This window comes from Tetrao urogallus (assembly GCF_951394365.1).
Source record: "Tetrao urogallus genome assembly, chromosome: 7".
NCBI lineage: Eukaryota > Metazoa > Chordata > Aves > Galliformes > Phasianidae > Tetrao > Tetrao urogallus.
Genome location: NC_136820.1, coordinates 15,920,179 through 15,941,366, shown reverse-complemented (window position 1 = coordinate 15,941,366; position 21,188 = coordinate 15,920,179). Strand labels below are relative to the sequence as shown.

At 36.6% G+C, this 21,188-nt stretch overlaps 1 protein-coding gene across 1 annotated transcript in view; it reads right to left on the bottom strand.

Annotated features, from left to right (window-relative positions):
- ZNF385D (zinc finger protein 385D) overlaps positions 1–21,188 on the bottom strand; it is a gene marked incomplete at both ends in the record, with an annotated part of 375,132 nt that overhangs the window by 105,077 nt on the left and 248,867 nt on the right. The window contains one exon of the mRNA XM_079538653.1: positions 14,662–14,804. Coding sequence (XP_079394779.1) covers positions 14,662–14,804 — 143 coding nt within the window. The remainder of the gene's footprint in view (positions 1–14,661; positions 14,805–21,188) is intronic.

The window sequence follows — 21,188 nt, the reverse complement described above, 5'->3', positions numbered from 1 at the left end:
ATTACCAGTTTGATGAAGAAATACTTAAAAAAAAGCTAATTACAGGACAAAACAAACAAACAAACAAACAAACAAACCCACAAATGCATGGCTTGTGCATAATCTTGAGCTTTGTGCTGCTTGTGAACAGCATTCAAATTAAATCCCCAAGGCCCCAGTGTGACCCACAATCTCCTGTTGCCATACAGAACTTCCTTGTTCAAAAACTGCCTGGATATTACTACCTGTAAGATGGGTAATTTTTATCCAATAAGATTGCCAAGCCATTTAAGAATCATCTCTATAAGCAAGAATGTTCTTCCTCAAAAAAAAATAGTTAAAAATTTGGAGTCTCTTTCTCATTCTGCACTACGAATAGACAGGAAAAACTAGTCAAAATCAATGACTTTTGATACTATCATGTAGAAAGCCTACTAAGGCAATCATTTTCTAACATAGCTCTGAATTCCGGAATAGTGCATACTTACTGACAGCAGTAGCTGTCTAAAAACCTGCTGGTTACATAATCATCTTAAATCTCTGAGTAGGTTGAAGACTTAAATGTTTTCTAATGATAGCTTAAGACCAAAGCAGATGATTGTTAATCCTCCTCATATTTAAGAGATGTTGCACAGTAAGATATATTTATTGCAGTGCAAAGTAGCTTTTTGTGTGTGTGTTACTGATTATTCTTGTGTCTAACAAATTTTTGAGATGTTTAATTACCTAAGTTCAAGTTGTTCTTCACAACCTTCCTCTTGATGATTTCTATTCCATAGAAATGCTGTTTTAAAAAATGTAGATAAAACCCTACAGTACTCTATTCTAGGTCCAGTTAGTGTGAAGCAGAGATACTAATCAAATCAGAGGAATGAATAAGCAAGGATAAGAATCCTAATGCATTTTACACATTGTATTACGTATTTTCAGGTTCAGATTTGGTTAAGGTTATGTTGTTTTCTCACTAAATTAAAAAAAAAAAAAAAAACTTAAATTTTTGCAAAATTGCACATTGCATTCTCTTACTTCTTTACATTGAAAATTAATAGTTAATTTGTATCAGTACAAATGCCATCAGCCATAGAATTTTGCTTGTTTGTACTTTCACCCGAGCTTCTCAAGACACTAAACTTAGCAACTCCCAGAGAGAATTATTTACTCTCAGGGTCAGCATCAATTTAAGTGCCAAATTGTTGCTGTATCACAACAAAGAAACTTCTTCTAACAAAGAAAATGAAGGATTTTTGAAAAAGTTACACTGGTTTGTGAAGAAACAGCTAAAGGACATAATTCTAAATGAAATATAGCTTTTCCCAGTCTACTGAATGTTGGGATCCTAGCAAATAAAATAAAAGTTAATTTTCAGATCCATATTTTGTGAAATTAGGGTCATTTGAATAAGATAAGAGCATTCTAGAAACAGCCTATTTGAAAAGAGAGGAAACATTTCTTTATGACACAACACAGGATACATGCACACTCTGCATTTGCTGAGGTAGACTTTACCTCTATTTCTAGCTTTGCTTAACAGAAATGAAAGGCACTTAAAAACAAAAATGAGCACGGCAATTTAAGAACAATTCCTCATAATCAGGGAATCCTTACTGAGGAGCAGACAGTAAACAGCTGTGAAACTATGACATTTTAAATATCTGAGGGTTTGTCCTTAGAGAAGGATTTCCCTGATTTCAGAAGCACAGACTCACTAATTTCATGCTGGCTTAGTTTAGTTTGAAACATTTTCATTAAATACCAAGGTAATTTCTCTCTCTTCTTTCAAATTTAGAATGAAAAATAAAATTAGGTTTCAAACAAGTGCTGCTCCAATAAATTAAAAATAAATATGATAGATTTTGAGATAGTAAATTTGCTTCAACAGGTATCATGAAATACTAATTTCCTACAAAAAGCGGGAACTAAAAGTGGTAAGAATAGTTCCTGACAGAAATGAAGACATAAGGACTCCAAGTCAAAACTGGATACTTCAAGGTTGTTTTGCAATGTTTCTCCAATTAGTGAGTCAGTATGTATGAGGCAAATGCATCTTTTAAATACCAGTTCTGAAATGGTTTTTAAGTCCCTTTGGAAGCCTTCTGTTCTTCCTCCCAACTCACTTTCATACCCAACAGCATACGTCTTAACATTTTCCAATCCTTCCACCAGCAGTCATCTGTGCACAGTTTATCCTCTCCTAGACACTGCTCTCTCATGTTACTTCCTAACTCCAACAACAGCTTTTATTGCTCCCCAGACCTAATAGTGCTGTTTAGGAGTGCACTGCTATAATTAACTCAGGCATCATCCCTATGATTAATATTTGTCATCTGAGTCCTAGCAACACCAATACTGTAATCGGTTGAATCAATTAGCAAATCAGTAAATTTTAAACGAAATACGAATAAAGTGGACTTCATCCACTTCCAGCTCCCACAAGAAAAGCACTGTATAAATCACTCAGACTTCTACTGTTTATAGCAAGCCATAGTTCACATACTCCTATTGCTTACTACTACTCAGGTTGCCCAAGGAAATTTTCCTCTCTCTCTCTCTGAGTATACTAGGCACCATATAGAGAAGTGAATGAGGAAACTCAAGTCACTTCATTCAAAGTTAAAATTAACAAACTTTCCTGCTGATTCAACCTACTTCAGCATGTTAGCTAATGGAGGGCTATCATATGCCAAGGCAAAACATTTGGCTCAAGAACTTTCTAAAATACACCCCTGTAAAGGCAGAGTCTGGAAAGTGTAGGTATAGGCATTCTCAGTTATTCTGTTCTTCCTGAAGTTGTCAGATAGATAAAGGGAAAGAGAATCCTTTCGACTCCTCCTGCCTTTTTGTTACCTCATTGAATCATATGCAGATATCAGTAGCAGTTTTATGTGTTGAAATCAAAAGATAATTCATGAATCAGATCAACTACTTGACTTACCTGATTAGCTTAAGAACAAAAAAAAAACCTAATCATTTTCCTTTGCTATTTTCAAAATACCAATTTTATATCTTTGCATGGTGGATATGATTCACTGGATTTTTAATACAGCATCGCCATGATGGACTAATGATAAGCTTGGCGAAATATGTCTAGGAGAAAAGGAAATTAAGGCTGAAGGTTTATGTCTTTTCTAGCTTCTCAACAAATGTCCGAGGAATGGCTGGGTTTGTGTCTGACCTTTATAAAATTTCCTTCAAATATTTCCTTCACAAAATTATTTTGTTTGACTGCAGAAGCTCTTGCCATGACCTCTATTTGTTAGGATCACTGTCTCTGCCATTCAAACATCCTAGGAATTTCACAGTAGCAAACTAGTGAAAGAAATTGCTTCTGGTCAGCTTTTTGGCAGGCTCTATACCACCTCCAACTGTAATTTCAAATGTTTACTTCCTATATATCTTTTTCTTATCTGCAATTTTTCATTCAGATACAGACTACTTTTGTGAGTCATTAACATAGCTTTTACAGTGCACTCTAAACACGATTATTTTAGAATTTATTTAAATAATTTATTTTAAAGTTCTGATTCTTTGAGATAAAAAATAACGTGTAATATGTCATCCAAAACTTTTTACTCATGACATCAGAAAACACTTAACATTTGACAAAATATGACAGAAATCCATTCTTTTAAATGGAAAACAATGTACTTAAAAGACAAACACTGCCTTTTTGAGAGATATGGGCTTCTGAACAATATTTATGAATTGTTTTGATCACTAATTTAATCTATGCAGATGTTTACACAGAATTACTGTAAGCATTCTGTACAACCAAAGGAAAGATGTGAGAAAAAACAATAGTTGCATTAGGATTTGATGTGCTATATTCCAATTCTATTGCACAGGTCCAACACCAAACGTTTTGAGATTTTCTTTCTTTTCAAAAAAAAAAAACCAAAAACAAACAACAACAACAAAAATGTGTTGGGGGGGGGGGGGGGGGGAGGGAGGGGTAAAATAAATTATGCAAAACATAACAGAAATACTCCATCAGAGAGTGCATCATAAGATGACTCCAGATAGATGGATGTGTAATTCAGCATGTGTCATTTACTAGCCTAAGCCACTGTGATTACGAGTGGGAAAGAGCCTCCAAGATTTCAATTATCATAAAGAATAAAAGTAGGTGTGTTCTAAGACAAATTGACAAATTCTTGAATAACAGCAGAAATGTTATTGCATGCTATGAATATGGAATTAATGAGGTATTTGTGCTTAGGAACGCTTACAACATGTTAATTTACCTGTTTTGCAAGCTCATTCTTTTTTCAACAGATATCTTTGGAAGTTCTAAGAGAAAGAAACTGCAGGTTGCTCAACCAGTAAAAACTTAAAATCAGTAAATACTTTTTCAGCTGGGTTTCTAGGTTAGCTACACAAACATTTCCAAGGCAAGAAAGATACACATTTTATTTTACATCTTAGCAAATGTCTATCAATAGTAATAACTGTTTAGAAAGTTATCACCTCAGTCCTCCTCAGACTACAGTAATCTAATCATGTCTTTCGGTAATTCATTTTCACATTAATTGCAACTATTTAAAAACAGGATAATATTCATATTTAATCTGTAGATTTTATGAATTATTATATAATCCATTCAAGTTTTATAGTATTTGCAGAATAAAATAATCCCTGATCTTTTTCATCTAAGTGCTAGGGTATAACAAAGGGTTTTGATCAACAGATCAACATTATTTTAAAGAGTTTACAAAATTCTTCATAAAATTTAAGTATTTCTACTCATCAAGACTTGACAAATCTGAAGATCATTTCATGTAATTTCCTTTACAAGAATATTTTGCATGCAAAGGAAAAGCCTGAGGGACTCTTAGTCCCAAGTAAAGGCTTTGCCACTGCCTTTGCCTTGGATAGCATGACTTTCTGTCAAGAAGTTGTCCCTCAGTCCACTGTGCTGTTCCCTCTAGCAAATGTGTAAGGGATGAGATAAACTAGTCTATTTTTTCATATTACTAATCATAATTTAAATAAACAAATATGTGAGATATTTAGATGTTCTTGATTGATTTAACAATAACAAGAAACTGCTTTGTAAATAAGTAAAACCACACCAAAACAAAACAAACAAAAACAAAGGGAAATGAAACAGAAATGTCGTTTCTAGAAAATGTGGAATAGTAAATAGTACACAGCCCTTTATCCAGACCATTACAAGCCTACAGCAATGCTCATGAAAAGTCTTCTAGTTGGCTCTCCATAACATCCTGTATGAAGTGTATGGATACAGTATGGTCACATGCTTATACACCACCCTTGAGACACCAAGTCTTGAATGAAGCCAAATAACTGAATGCCAGCTGAGACAACATCAGATGGCCAAACACAGGTGATACTAGCATGCTGGAAGTAAGTAAACTGGGTAAATTAATAGATTTACCAGAGGCATAGATGGCTGACTGACACAAAAACTGGACAGCAATCCAGAAATTCCTATGGTCAGATGACTTATGTCCACATTACGGTTACAGAGATGAGTTCCAATATAGGTATAATAATGTTCAGCAAGGGGAGGTTACATAAAACACAGGTTATTTTAAGGTAATCTTAAAATTTGCTTTCCCAGGAGAATGCACATCCTAGAAACCTGGATTTCCACTGAAAGCAATCACAGAAGGTTGTAGCACACTTGATACAAATTTAATTTAAATAAAAATAAAAGATTTAATGGATTTTTTTAATAGTATCTATCCATTTATACCCATGAGCAAACTCCTGTAAGCTCTCAACATTGCTTTGTCTGTGTGGCAACAGGTGGCAGCTGCTCATCATAATCATAGGAAGCTACTAATTCTCTAACTGGAAGATAATCCTGAAGCTTTTCAAATAAGATGTGAAGAAATGCAAGCAATCTGAAAAACAAAGCCTGGAGTGCTTCTAAAATGTAAGATAACCCTAAGAAAAAGAGAACAAAACCTTTTTTGATGCTTTGGTTCAAAGTTGTAGGAGTCTCAAATGATAGTTGCAAGAAGAAGCCATAAATATCTCCAGAAGTTTGCAAAAGGATTAAGGTTAGATTTAGTCTAAGGTTAGACTTAGTAGGATGCTCCTTACCCATGCACCAAGTCTGAAGAAAATAAGAGGAATCACACTGCTAGATAGCTGAGACATGATTTTCCAGCCACTCTGAAGTGCAGTGGGAAATCACAGCCATGCAATCACAGACAACCATTACCTGAGGACCGCAGGAACATTCATTTATGCAAAGCCAGAATATGAGCTCTGTTCCCTGTTTATCACGTAGAGTATAGGCTGTATAGAGGAAAAGAAAGATAGGGTGCTCTTGGAGATCTGGCAGCACCCTAAATTGACTCAAAAATGGAAAAAAGAATAAGAGAAAAGAAAAAGAGCTTAATTTCACCATGTTGCCCAAGCTGTGAACATTTCTTCTACATCAGAGAATCAGAACTTTAATTTCAGGGCATAGGTTAAGGATTTAAAAGTACAGTAAATAAATCTAGCTAATTCAAATAACTGAATATTTCATACTGATGTTGACTCATTCCTCTTTTGCCAGCACCGGATAAAATCTTTGAATTGCCAGAATTTAGTGTGTTCACTCCTTCTTCTTCCCCTGCAGAATTTTTAATTAAATGGCTTGACCAATGATGGAAATGTTATTGTAATAAAGAATTTCTGAACCCAAACACTATTTTTGCAATCAACCTAATTTTTTTTTTTTAATATTTTGAAAAATATTTGACTAAACAACAATAGAGATATAAAGAAGAGTATAGCTAGCTTGCAGCTCAATTGCAGTGCTATGGAAAGGAAAAGAGCAAGCCAAAAACCTTGTTTGTTGACACCTGTAAATGAGCAGCCATGCAAAGAATATCCTCAGAAGCAATAATCCCCTCTGTTTGTCTGACAAATTAACAATTTGATGCAGTACAATTCTCCACCTGATGAAGGTCCTTTTCACTGAAATAACATTAAATTCATCAGCAGCACAGACTGTATTTTTACTGCCAAGTTTTTCTACAGAGACAATATTCCATTTTGACTCACATGAAACTGAGTCCACTGCATTGTCCCGATTATTCCTTTCTGGAAATACTGCATTCTGACAGCATGCCGTCACTACTGAACTTGAAAGGATTTTATATGCTATTAGGAAAAAAAAAAGTCTCATTAAATTCCTCCAATTAAGCTAGAAAACTTAAAGTCCTTATGTAGAGACAATAAAAAGAAAGAGTGGGGTGCGTGTTTTATAAATTTCACACTGATAATTTTTTCAAAAAATATAACATGTTTCATATTTCTTCTCCATTCCTCAGTATCAGAAGGTACATCTTTTCAAAATATCCAGAAAATTGGCTTGTCAGCTCTGTAAAAAAAATATCTTTCTTCTAGATAAAAACCTACACAGGGTAAGAGCCTTAGGAAAAGATCTCAAAAACAGTTTCTGGTAGATTTTTGACAGGTTTTATCCACTATTCTTGGCATAACTCTTCCCAGAAATAAATGTCAGTAAGCAGGTTTTCTATATTGTCCACTTCAATTAGTTGTTGGCCACAAGAGGACAAAACTGCATTTCCAGAAAACTGGGGAGCTCTGCTCCATATGAGGTAACAGCAGTTAACAGCATGACAGGAACAGCCTGACACCAAGGCCAGAGCATGTAGAAAAGTAGCTCCCAGTGAAACAAACCAGCCGTAATTGCTCCCTACTGATAGGTACAAATACAAGCATCACCTCTACAAATAGAGAGCACAGCCTTTGTGCTGCCCTGGAGGTTGCTAGGATGTTTCACAAGCTGGTTTTCAGGAAGCAAAGCGAACTACTTCGGCATCCTAACCCAAGCTGCACTACCTTAGGAGCTCCAATCTAGAGTCAACATCCACTGTTCTCTCCTCTTTTCCCATATGGCAAAGCACTATTAGAGAAAAGTGATACATGGAGTATTGCACCTGAGACTAGTGATTTACAACATCAAGAAAAATCAGGAGACTGAACAAGGATTCCTACAGCCTGTACAGAAACAATTACTTTCCAATCAACATTTCGTAGAATTCTGGCCTTACTACTGCTCTTCCAAGTCATAAGTTGATAGTCAAGAATTCAATTATGTTTCTGTTCTAAGGAGATTGCTTTGTAAAGTTTTCCGCTGGCAAAAAGAGGAGATCAGGCCTTATTCTGAAGTTTGTATGAGGCTTTTAAAGCAATGTCACTATTTCTACTTACAAGTGTTTACTCAGAGCTTCTACATTATTGTCCTCTTCCACTACAGATCTTGCTGTCGTTATAATCTACTATGCATGACATAATATTTCTAGATTTTTTTCCAGGAAAATGGTTAGCATATCCTTCAAAGGACAAACAAGTAAGGAGAGCAATGCACTGCCAAGTTTTCCAGCTGGTAACATCCTGGATTTGTAAGCTATAAATTCTGCCTGTCAAGGTGCTGAAATATATAATTCTGAGAGCTTAATAGCTGAAGTAAAACCTATTTGATGATGCATCTGTGCTTTGAGAATGATGGACTTTGGAGAGTAAGAGGTACAATTGAGATCTTATTGAGTGAGTTATTTTTCTGCAGGAAGGTAAGTTAGACAGAACTGATACTAGCATTTAGTAGGATGAAATATTTTCTCTTAGTCCAGCTACTCAGATCAGTGTTTTCCTATAACTTAATTAGCTTCTGGACTTTGATGCTTTGTGAATTTTTTGCAGCCAATCTTTGACTTGCAAGCAAGAATACCACATTCACATTCACACACACACAAATACATATTCAGTATAATTGCGAAAGTTTCATACCTCTAAAAACTGGTTCATACAATGGACTTAAAACTTCTCTCTCTGCAGTTGAAAAGGTAGATTTAAATTCCATGTTTGCTAGATGATCTCAAACATTTGTCAGAATAGGAAAATAATTTTCTAGTCCTCTGACCTTCAGAGTACATCTTAGAAAGCTAAGTAAAGATTGTTTTTAGTCAGACTCTTTCATTCATATCTATTTACATCTCATACACTTAATTCATCTTTTTATATCAGATAAACTCGCAATGAACTTGTGATTCTTCAGGGTCTGCACAACAGCTTGCTGTTTTCAATTTGAACAGCTCTGTTGTTAAAATTTCTTTTTACATAGGACTTAAGGGTAACCATTTGCTTCATAATTAAGAATGTAGCATCTACAAATGCTCAGCTAACCAGATTGTTAATGAGTATGCTTGCTTTAAGATTTCCTGTATAAATAGATAATGTCCCTCATGAAACTGAATGGTTCAAACTTCACAGGTTATCACTGCATTTCTCAAGCTATTCACTTTTTACTTTCCCCCCTCCTTGGTGCCCAGAGACATTATTTGGAAAGATTTCAAAGCCCATTTTATCACTTCTATTCTCTGCCTAGATGCAAGTTTTTGCCCTCTTCAGAAATGCTGAACATTTTCCTCAGAGACAGTCACCAAAAACAGAACTTGCTCTAGACTAAAAGTCATTAGTAAAAAAACAAAATAACCTTATATTTGTAATAAGCTGAACCAGAATGAAAAACGTTATGAAACTTAACACTTTATTATTATTTTTGGTGATGCACTTAAAGAAGTATTTTTTTGTATTAGGTCTTGCATATATGCCCTAAGAGAATCTCCACTGATATGAAAAGTTGAGTAAGTAAATTATATGCTTTCACCTCTCCTAATATCTACTCCCAGCTCATCTGAATACTCAAAGTCGTTTAACAGTATATAATTAGAAGCTAGTATAAATGCTTGATAAATAGGAACATTTCTCTGTAAACATACAATGTCAGCACTTCTATCACATAATTTCAGAGTGAAATTTATCACATGTGAATATCTTATGGCCTGTCCCTAATATCAGATTCAACTAACCAAATATAGATGCAGCTGAGCTAGCCCCTCATAGTTTACAGCAATGAATGGGAACTTTCTAAGTTTACTTCCCTCATCCAAACGTAGAGACGCAGAGTGGATGCATTCTGTGCATTTTTGTCCACTTGAATAAATGGAGAAATTGTCTTTCTCTGTTACCTTTTCCAAAGAAACTTGGGCTGATTAGCCCAGATGTCAATGCTAACTACAACTGAACTTCCAAGTTGAGTTAGAATTGCCACAACTAGGGACAACTTCTTTTCTCTGAAATATGACTGCATTTTTACTACAGTTTCTCTTTGATCAGTGCTTTTCTCCAGGGAAAGTTGTTAAAAAGTGTGCTTGGTCTGCAAATAGCCTGAACTCTGGAATTCCTTCTAGCTTCTTTGCAAATAGCTCAACCATGCTACCAAATAGATCAGCTTATGCACAAATACAGAAAAATAAAGAGGAAATCAATTTCCTAACATACTATCTATGGCCTTGATGTCTCAAACCAAGGCTAAAGCTCATTTATCCACAACATGAGAGAGAACATCCAGTTCAGGTTTCTGGATTTCTGGTCATTTACTGACCACCTGTTTAATCTGATTTAGCAAAAAAAATACAAAAGTTTCTCCACTTAGCTGTGAAGTCAATGAATAAAGAATATTATTAACAGCTACAACTGTTCAAGGACAGATCACTTCTTGGTTAAACATTTTTCTGTCTCACACTCACATACTTAAAGATATTGCCAGACATTCTGTTTAAAGTCTAATATGGCCCGTGGGTTACCTTCTCCTTAGGTTGATAATGCCCAGCAGCAGCTGATGCATCCCCATGATTCATCAGCCTGGAAAGAATTTCTGGAAATATGCAGAACTTCTTAACTAGCCTACATGTTTGGAGGATGCTGTTAACCAGCTCTGGCACATGAGCTAAACATAGCAGCATTCAATAATGTACTGTTCAACAGGAAAATGGGAACACTGAGGGTGATGCTGCATGTCAGCATACATGATGAGAAGGCAAAGGTCACATTGCAAGGCAAAGAATCTGAGCAGATGACAGCAGCTCAGATGACAGCATCCTCACACTTGGGACAGACATACTCAGCAAAGGTGAATTTGGCAGATGGCCACAAAGCACAGGAAGCAGTGCTTCACATGGGAATGCACTTCAGAACATTCTTTAAAAATGCTGCTAGTCTTATCCTTGAAACTTAGGCTCAGGTTACTGAAAAATTTAAGAGATGAGGAGCCTCTGAAGTCTAACTACAGCACTTATACCTAAGGAGATACTTCTAAGATGATGTTCAAGTATAACAGGGTTTTGATAGGAGACAGTTTTTACCTTTGTATTTCTAAAGCAATATCAGAACACATTACACCCCATTTTCCTTCTTCCCAAATGTACTAATAATAGAATATCAAACTTGATAAGAAGAAGTCTTGGAGGACGGGGGAGGTGCCTGAGGACTGGAAGATAGCCAACATCACCCCGGTCTTCAAAAAAGGCAGGAAGGAAGACCCAGGCAATTATAGGCCAGTCAGCCTCACCTCTGTCCCTGGAAAGGTGATGGAACAGCTTGTACTGGATGTCATCTCCAGACAACTGGAAGAAGAGGAGGTTATCAGGAATAGTCAGCACGGGTTCACAAGGGGGAGGTCGTGCTTGACCAACCTGGTAGCCTTCTATGATGTTGTCTCTGGCTGGGTGGACAGGGGGAGAGCAGTGGATGTAGTCTACCTTGATTTCAGCAAGGCATTTGATACTGTCCCCCACGACATCCTTATAACAAAGCTGAGGAAGTGTGGGATAGATGAGTGGACAGTGAGGTGGGTTGAGAACTGGCTGACTGGCAGAGCGCAGAGGGTCATTGTTGGTGGTGCAGAGTCCGGTTGGAGGCCTGTAACTAGCGGTGTTCTTCAGGGGTCTGTGCTGGGTCCGGTCTTGTTCAACATCTTCATCAATGATCTTGATGAGGGGATAATGGCCACCCTCAGCAAGTTTGCTGATGATACGAAGTTGGGAGGATTGGCTGACACGCCTGAAGGCTGTGTTGCCATTCAGCAAGACCTGGATAGGCTGGAGAGCTGGGCAGAAAAAAACCGGATGAGGTTTAACAAAAGCAAGTGTAGAGTCTTGCATCTGGGGAGGAATAATTGCATGCACCAGTACAGGCTGGGGGATGACCTGCTGGAGGGGAGCTCTGCGGAAAGGGACCTGGGTGTCCTGGTGGATGACAGGTTGGCCATGAGCCAGCAGTGTGCCCTTGTAGCCAAAAAGGCCAATGGCTTACTGGGGTGCATTAAAAAGAGCGTGTCCAGCAGGTCGAGGGAGGTGATCCTCCCCCTCTACTCTGCCCTGGTGAGGCCTCATCTGGAGTACTGCGTCCAGTTCTGGGCTCCCCAGTACAAAAAAGACAAGGATCTCTTGGAAAGAGTCCAGCGGAGGGCCACGAAGATGGTGAAGGGCCTGGAGCATCTCTCCTATGAGGAAAGGCTGAGTGAACTGGGTCTGTTCAGCCTTGGGAAGAGAAGACTGAGAGGGGACCTGATCCAGGTCTATAAATATCTGAGGTGTGGGGGGCAGAACGGCGAGGCCAGACTGTTTTCAGTGGTGAGTGGAGACAGGACAAGGGGAAACGGCTGGAAACTGCAGCATAGGAAGTTCCGCACAAACATGCGCAAGAACTTCTTTACAGTGAGGGTGATGGAGCACTGGAACAGGCTGCCCAGGGAGGTGGTGGAGTCTCCTTCTCTGGAGATGTTCAAGACCTGCCTGGATGCCTACCTGTGCGACCTGGTGTAGGGAACCTGCTTTGGCAGGGGGGTTGGACTCGATGATCTATGGATCCAACCCCTTCCAACCCCTACAATTCTGTGATTCTGTGATTCTGTGAAGAAACTGTAACTTTTTGGAACAGCACAAGATTAACAATTATTCACTTAAATTCATTATTAAAATTGCATTTTAATTATGCAGAACTAAACATACCACAGGGCCATCTGAAACTCCTGGAAAAGAAAAGAATTTCTAGTATAGTATCCATAAAAATTCAGTTGGATTATGGCATTAAATATAGGCAATTATCACAAATCAAAATTGGTAAGAAAAATATCTAAAGCATACTAAAAAATTCTAATTTGTAATGTTATCAATGTTTTAACTTAGTTTGTTTTTTTTTTAATAAATGACTTCATGCCTATCTTCATTTTAAAATTGGAAATATTTTCGTTGTAATAGTAATTCTTCAACGCATTCCTTCCGAACATTTCAGAACTCAGAGTTTATAGGTTCTCATTCTTAATAGTACTGTCAATTGCTTGCAGAAAATTTTTCACAATTAGATCAATTACAAAATGTGCATCCAAAAAAGGTAAAAAAATTAACATTTAATTCTTCTTTTTATTTCTAGGATGGGTGTGTTCTTTCACTACTCTTAATTATGATGCTTTCATATGTTAATTAGAATTGTTTTGGTATAGCAATTTCCTCCCCTCTCTCAGAGCAGTTAAGCAAACACATTCCTATTCTTTTTTCCCTAAAAAGTACAGGTAAATGAAAAAAAGGTAATCCTACAGCATTTTGAAGTTAAAAAGTAGCAATTTTGTAAAGACAAAATTAATTAAAGAATCGTTTGAAGTAATAATCAGATTTTGCCAAGAGCTTCTCCAAAAGTAGTGCCTCCTATTCTATTATGTCAGCCCACATCATCAGGGGCAGATGTGGGTGGTATGGCATTAGAGGTTGAGCCTTCCCACCAATATTCCATTACATTTTGTTGCCATGTGACAGATAGCAGCAGAGGGGCACTCTGACAGAATGATATCTGACATGGAAGCATTTATGAAGCAAAGATGTGAAACTAAATTTTTACATGTAGAGAAAGCAGCACCTATTGACATTCACTGACATTTGGTGAATGTTTATGGTGATCTAACTGTGCACGTGAGCACAGTGAAGCTGTGGTATCAGTAGTGGTAACAGTGAAGTGGAAGACAAGCTACTTTCTACATGGCTATGAACAGCTGTCACACCATTAAATGGAAAGTCTCTCATTCAGCTCAGATACGCTAATAGGCTAACAGGAGTAAATATGCTGAAAAATATTGTTTTGTAGCTGAGAATTTGCTCTATCCAAGTGTTGTTATGCTCTTTGTATCTGTTATAGTTTCTATGGAAATAAATAGGAGACGTGACTTTCAGAGCACTCCATGTATATTCACAGCAAGTATGACTAAGTTAAGAAATTCTTGAAGAATAGTCTAACCTTGCATTAACTTAAAGGGAACGAAAACCACATATTCTAATCTGAAAATAAATGCACTAGATTGTATGCCAATGAAATAGCTATTATACCAGCTACTGCTATCTAAGCATGCTTGAATTGCCCAATCAGTTTTATCTGTTATAAAAAAAAAGTAAATTTTTCTCTTCTGAGGTGCAAATTTTAGGTATTTCTTGGGAAACGTGTTGGAGATGGAATGTAGAGTCACTTACAATTTTACACTTACAGCAAAGTGTGTGCTAGGGAAACTGCACATCTTAAAATAGAGAGGGAAACACAAGGCCTGGGACTGGATATAGCCTGCAAGTTTACTGCATGTCACTTGGGATCATATCATTTTTTCCTTCCACATTATTTCTGGCTAACACTCAGCTAGGTTCTAATTTATGGTCTACCAGTGTATCTGGAAGAGCTATTTGGCCCTCAGTACTGGGAGAGAATATTCCAGGTTTAACTGAGTACATAAAACTCCACTTTGTGCCCTTTTGAGCCTTCTATGGAAACCATGGCTCAGTGAAAGTGGACAGTAACTGTTAGGACTGTACTTACTGCATTGAAGTTGGGGAAGAGATTGACTGCTGCTGCAGTGTCCAGAGGAAATGGGAGAAATGGTTTAATATCCAGCGATGGCTGCAAAGGTGGAGCAGGAGGACGCACTAGGGCTGGAAGAGCAGGACTCTGGCATGTACCACCTATATGTAGAAAGAGACAGAAGGCATTCAGCAAGTAACATGATAATAATAACTAAGTAAAAATACAAGAGTAAAATAAACAAAAATAATATTAACCATGCATTTATGGTACATTAATATAAATAATATTAAACATACATTTTTATTTGTCCACAAAAATCACTGTGTTATTGTGAAAGAGTGCAGCTGACTCAGTGACTGTAGTTCATAATTTTTTGCCAGGAACTGCAGGTATCCATTTTTTATTGTTTAAAATTAGCCATTAAACCATTTATCTCCCTCAACTATCTGAAACAATAGCTCAATACATCTGACTTCATTTTAGAACTCAACTAGTCTCATTCACTTACAATTTCAGTGCTTTACCCCATAACCATTATTCAACCCTCCTCAGCCAAACTACTACAGAAGAAAAAGGACAACAACAGGTTGTTTTGCTCAGCAAAAGCTGTCATTTGCAGACTTTTGATTTATTTAATTAAACCCTTGGCAAATAAGCTTAACCTTGTCAAGCACAACCTACTTGCTGCCTTAACAGTTGATCAATACAAACCTAAAACACAAATAAGTTGAGCTGCCACCAAAATTTGGGGTTTTGAATGCTCCTGACATACACATTCTACTCTCATAAAAGCTGGAGTAGGTTCAGATTGCACAGAAATACCCCTGAAATGCAAAAAAAAACCTAAAGAGATACTCTTGCATACCAATAAGCCACTACTTGTTTGTTTGAGACTGTTTTACTTATTTATTTGCCCCTTGCATCTGAAAGCCAAAATGGTTCAAGCCTGTCCTCTGCTTTCAGTACTTTCTATGTTTTGGTTGCACTCCAAAACATTAATTCCCTTTTAATTAAAGACTGTTAATGAATGGATCCAATGAAACTGTTAAAATATGCCAGTGTTCTTTTAATCTGAAAGGCAGGAAGCAGACTGTAAAAACCTGCTGGTAAGTATATAAAAAACATTAAAGAAAACATAAAGGGAGTTTTGCCCTACTCACTGAACACAGACACAGGCAGATATGCCATCAGAGAGAAAGATCAGCAAACCCTTTCTCTTTTTTTCTTTCAAGCATACAGGCAGCCTATCAGATGAACTGCATACATTCTTTAAGAGCACAAACTTAAAGTACTCAGAGTGATATACAGAATCTCTCCATATTTGGTCAGAAAATCTGCTAAGAAGAGTTGCAATTTCTTGCTTCTATTTGAGGACTAACAGCACAAGATTTAGTGAATCAGTTGTAGCAGACCACCACAGATCTACTTCTAGGTATAAATTCAATGGGAGTCAAGAAGCCAAGTTTTCACAGACAATTGTAGTTGTTTCTTTTTTGTTTGGTTGGTTGGTTTTGTTGTTGTTGTTTATTTTTTTGTCTGTGTGATATTTTTTTCCAACTTTCAACATATCTGTAAAGTATTTCACTACCGACTATTGAAAGGAAAGCATTACAAGTAAACCAAAGGCATTAGTTTAAGGTTCACTCCAAACTCATGCTGTTTCTTCCTCAAGAATTACTGTCATTTCTGAAATCATTTGTCTACTTACCTCAGTGTAAGAGTGTTAAGGCAAACCTTTTGAGTACAGTTGATAAAGAATATAGACAACAGAAAAGCAGAAAGAAAACACTGTTATTTTCCATGGCTAACTAACATAGAAGCATCAGGTATTTCAAGAACATCACTGTTTTGGCAAACGCTAAATTCCCGTTGAATTATTACAAAAATGGCATAAAAATAAACAGGCCAGAAAGATGATAAAGTGATGTTGAACAGTCCAGTCTTACTCCCTCTGTACAAGAAAAGCCCCATAAAGACTTTTTTCAGTTGCTGGAAAAAAAAAAATATATTTTTTCTCATTTAAAGCATTTACATATCACAAAATGAAACTGTTGCTCCTACAAAATTTACAAAGAAGTCTCTAGGTTGTACCTGAGATTGTACAGAAACACGAAGAATTGCCAAGGTGAGCATTTGCCTGACAATAGCAAGGAAATTGAAGCTGATTAAATATCCTCCAACTCACAGATGTAAATGCAAACTAGGTTAAGAAATATCACCTATGCTTGGGGAAACCGCACTTTGGATGTGTTATCTCGTTGCTACGAAGGAGAGTGTTCCAGCCTTCCAGATTCAGATTACCTAAAGCAATGGAACAGCTATGCCATACTCTCAGATATCAGCCTATGAAAGATGGAAAAGTTCTTCCTGTGATTCTTCCCTGCTGCATGATTAGGCACTCACCCACCTGCCACTGCCAGCCAACACTGCGAAAAGTCATCTGGGGACGAGAACACAATTTAAAAGGAATAATTCAGCCAGCTTTTCAAGAGCTTGGCTGGGGCTCAGAGCCTCTGGAACAGTTTAAAGTCTACCCCAGTCCTGGTTACGGTGGCACAGAAAATGAGCAAGTTCAGGAGCACAGCTGCTCTCTGATTTCTCAGTACTGTCCTTTAATGATAGAACATGTGACAGATATATTTGACCTTTCACTTAAAAGTAACAGTAATTTTTATGGCGCCAGAAATTAGATTCTCTTTCCATGTAACAAGAGCACATTTAACAGCAAGAAAAAACCCGAATCAATGGCAGCCACTTTTGTGAGTCAACTTAACTGAAAAACCTTTTCACAACTTTTGGGAATATCAATCCTAAATACTTCCCTTTGAATTCATTAGAATAGAAATAAGGAGGAATAGAATCCCAGTGAGATGAGTTTTTGGACAACAAATGTGGAAAAATTCTCATTGTATAGACAGAAGTATGAAGGGAAGAAATGTCAACAGAAGAAAAATAAGAGAGCCAAGAAAACAAATCAGAGAGGAAAAAAGTAGGTGTGCTGTAAAACTCCAAAGAGAATTCACTTTATAACTAGGAGGTGCCATGCGGGACAACAGCATGCTTAGAAAGTAACTTTTGGGCACGTATTGTGTGCTTTCTTCATTATAGAATGTTGATGAACATCAGTTTGAGGTGAGGAAATATAAAGATTGCTTATGACTCTTCTGGTGTAGAGTATGATAAGCTTGTACAGAAGAACTTCCACAACTTTCCTTGTGCAGCTGAAATGCTGCTGATCACAACAATGGACGGCTCAATGCCAACCTCTTCACAAACTTCCTGTCAGCAACAGTGGGAATATAAAAGCACTGGTACCATCCCAAATCATGCTGTCTTTGTCCATAGACTGTGTTTGATTTTCACTAAGATGAAAATCTTAGTGTCCTGATTTTCACTAAGACATCACTGCCTGAAGTGACATGCATTCAGGGCATGACCCAAGAAATACAATCCCCCCAAAATGCAAGGCAATACAGTCTAAAATTGCATTTGATTAATAGCATGCTAAAATTCCTTGAAATAGAAATATACAGTGTGAATTTACAAATTCAGTCTTGCAAGTCATAGTCTAAGACCTTTGTAAAGAAAACAAGTCTTTCCAACCCATTCGGAGTCCAAGGATCCTGAAGATTCAAGACATTTGGAAAATGTTAGGGTTAGGGTTATGGTTAGTATTTGACTTTAGAAACATTGTTTCACTATGGAACTAAAAATAGATTTCAAAATGAGAAGTCATCCAAAAAGAAGAAACAAATTTCTTTAAAAATACTAAGTTCTAATATTGTCAGAACAAAAAAGAAAGAAAGAAATCCAAACAATAACAGAAGTAGTTCTGAGGGGAAAAAAAATGCTTTGCTGAAATAACTTTCTGATAAGAAAGTCTCTAATGCAAATTCTTCTGCTCAGTTCACTTGGAAAATCCCTCAGATATTCAGAATCATATACATAGCTGTAGGGCCTCAGAACATCTGAATTAAGAAAAGCACAAAGACAAAATATACACAAGGAAACAAAAGAAAAACCTAAGATTGACGGACATTATAAGGCTTTTATTATTATTATTATTTATATATATATATGTAAGGAATAACAAATAACATTTTCAGGAAGTTTCTGGGGAAGGACATCCAGAATCCTGTCTCTCACAGGCCCTAATGTACTGCTTAACAAACTGGCAACTGCATACAGCAACATTTTGTGACTTAGTTATTGAGAAAGAAATGCAACATCTTTTCCTGCATAACCTCTCTTTCTGCATGCTGTCATTCGCAGATCTCTTAAGCTGTACTTTAAGTTTAGGTTCCAGAAAAAACAATCAGATCTAAGGAAATATCCAGTTAAAATTTTGTAGACACAGATAGTCTAGATAATTTTTATAATGCATTTGGAATGTGAAGGTTTTATGCAAACCAGGCAGGAGCTCTAAATTCATGCCTCATTAATCTAAATTTTTTTGTAGTTCTATCATTATTAGCACCAAAAAAACAAGTGGGAAAAAAAAAAAATCTCTCCAGAATTCCATTTTCATTTTTATGTCCCTTCACTGCCAAGGGTACAGTCACCTTCCATACAACAGAAGCATCCTAAACCAATATTCAACTTCCCATTTATCCTGGAGTCTATTTGTTTCCAGTAACATAATGTCATTTCTGCAGCACATGGATATTCCCAAGGTTTTCTCTTCATCACCCGCCTCTCCAAATATTTCTATGAAAGCTTACTGAAGGTGAAAAAAAATGTACACACTCTGCCTTGATAGAAGCTCAGAGTACCTTTCAAATTCACATGATTCAGTGCAAATAGATGGGAATGTATCGATTTCTAGCTTAAAAGGTAATTTTCATGTAACTTAAAGGGTAAAAACAACTTATTTTTAATGCAGGATCCTACTATCTGTCAGTATACACACAGTAAGGATTAAAATATATTTTAGAGAGCTTGAGCCAGAAGAGGATTATTTGCTCAGACTACTTTAAAGAAAAGGGGCATGGGGGAGTTTATATTCTGATAAAAGCTAAGAAGTTTACAATTGGTTAACTGAGTTCCAGCTAGAACTTTAAAATCTTTACAAATTTAATTTGCCTGTGGGTCAAAGAAAAGGCAGAGTGGGCATGAATGAATTTTCTTCCTAATCAAAATAAAAATGTAACCAATTAAGAATGGTAGGCTAGACATGAAAGATAATGAGTTTTCTATCTCAAAAACAGTAGACACACCATTTATGTCTTCACACAATCTGCTAAGCTGGGAAATTTAAAGACATTCAAATACAAAAGAATAACCTTCAGAATGTAATACAGGCAATGTGATATGAATTGCAAATCTGGCTTTGAGGAATATTCTAGCTTAATGTAATTTGTAATTTTGTTATAACCCACTGTCATCAGGGTATCCCTTCCATTGCAGTAGAATGGTTTCCAATTTTGGAACAGCTTAATTTAGTAAGATCTGCTAAAGAACTGCTAGATTGCCATTTTTAAGGTAAATTCAGTTCCATTACAAGCAGTGCCATCTAAATCAGGTAGAGCAGGGTTTACCTAAATACCACGTTACTTATGAGTACTTATTATATTCAAGTGATTAAAATATGAACTCATAATACAGAAAGCTCACATACAACCGGTGTGTTTTATCTACATGTATGGATACATATTTTAATCTTGAATCTTTGATTTTAATAGCTTATACTTATCCCCATATTACTGTAAATGGATGAAAATGACATAATGTGCTACCTAATAACACGATGTCTGTTGAGAATTTATTGATCATGAAATTTATGTTCTGACCACTCCCACTCATAGTTTCAGAACTCAGTTTCTTCTGAGTTTTTCTTTGTTGTTGGTGGTGGTGGTTTGTTTTTTGTTTTTGTTTTTGTTTTGTTTTGTTTTTTTTTAATCCATTTTTATTTATTTATTTTGCATGCTTTGTTTCTTTTTTTCAGAAGAGAGGATGAGGATCTTAAAGTGATTTCAACTGCTACATTGTTAAGAGGACTTTTTTCTGAGAGCATTTGCACCATAAAATGCACTCAAATGTACTTGAAGCATTATAATATCTACCCCTTTAAACACAATACTGTTTCATGTGATTCCACTTAGTTTCATGAGGAAAAAAAAAAAAAAAGAGAGAAGAGAAGAGAAGAGAAGAGAAGAGAAGAGAAGAGAAGAGAAGAGAAGAGAAGAGAAGAGAAGAGAAGAGAAGAGAAGAGAAGAGAAGAGAAGAGAAGAGAAGAGAAGAGAAGAGAAGAGAAGAGAAGAGAAGAGAAGAGAAGAGAAGAGAAGAGAAGAGAAGAGAAGAGGACAGCATTAAGCACTTGACACTCACTGGAAAGGAAGAGCTCTCAGAATGAAGTTGCATCAGCTTCTCTCCTGCTGGCTTTTCTGAGACAACCTGATGATCAGATACACTGTGTGGCAATATAAGCCCTTCTTTCAGAGGTTTTGATGTTAGCAAACGTAGCAGTAGGGAGTCACTTTGAAGAGAATGAATGCAACATTGTTTCAGCTATGGAGATCCATGATTAATAGTTTTTTCAGTTC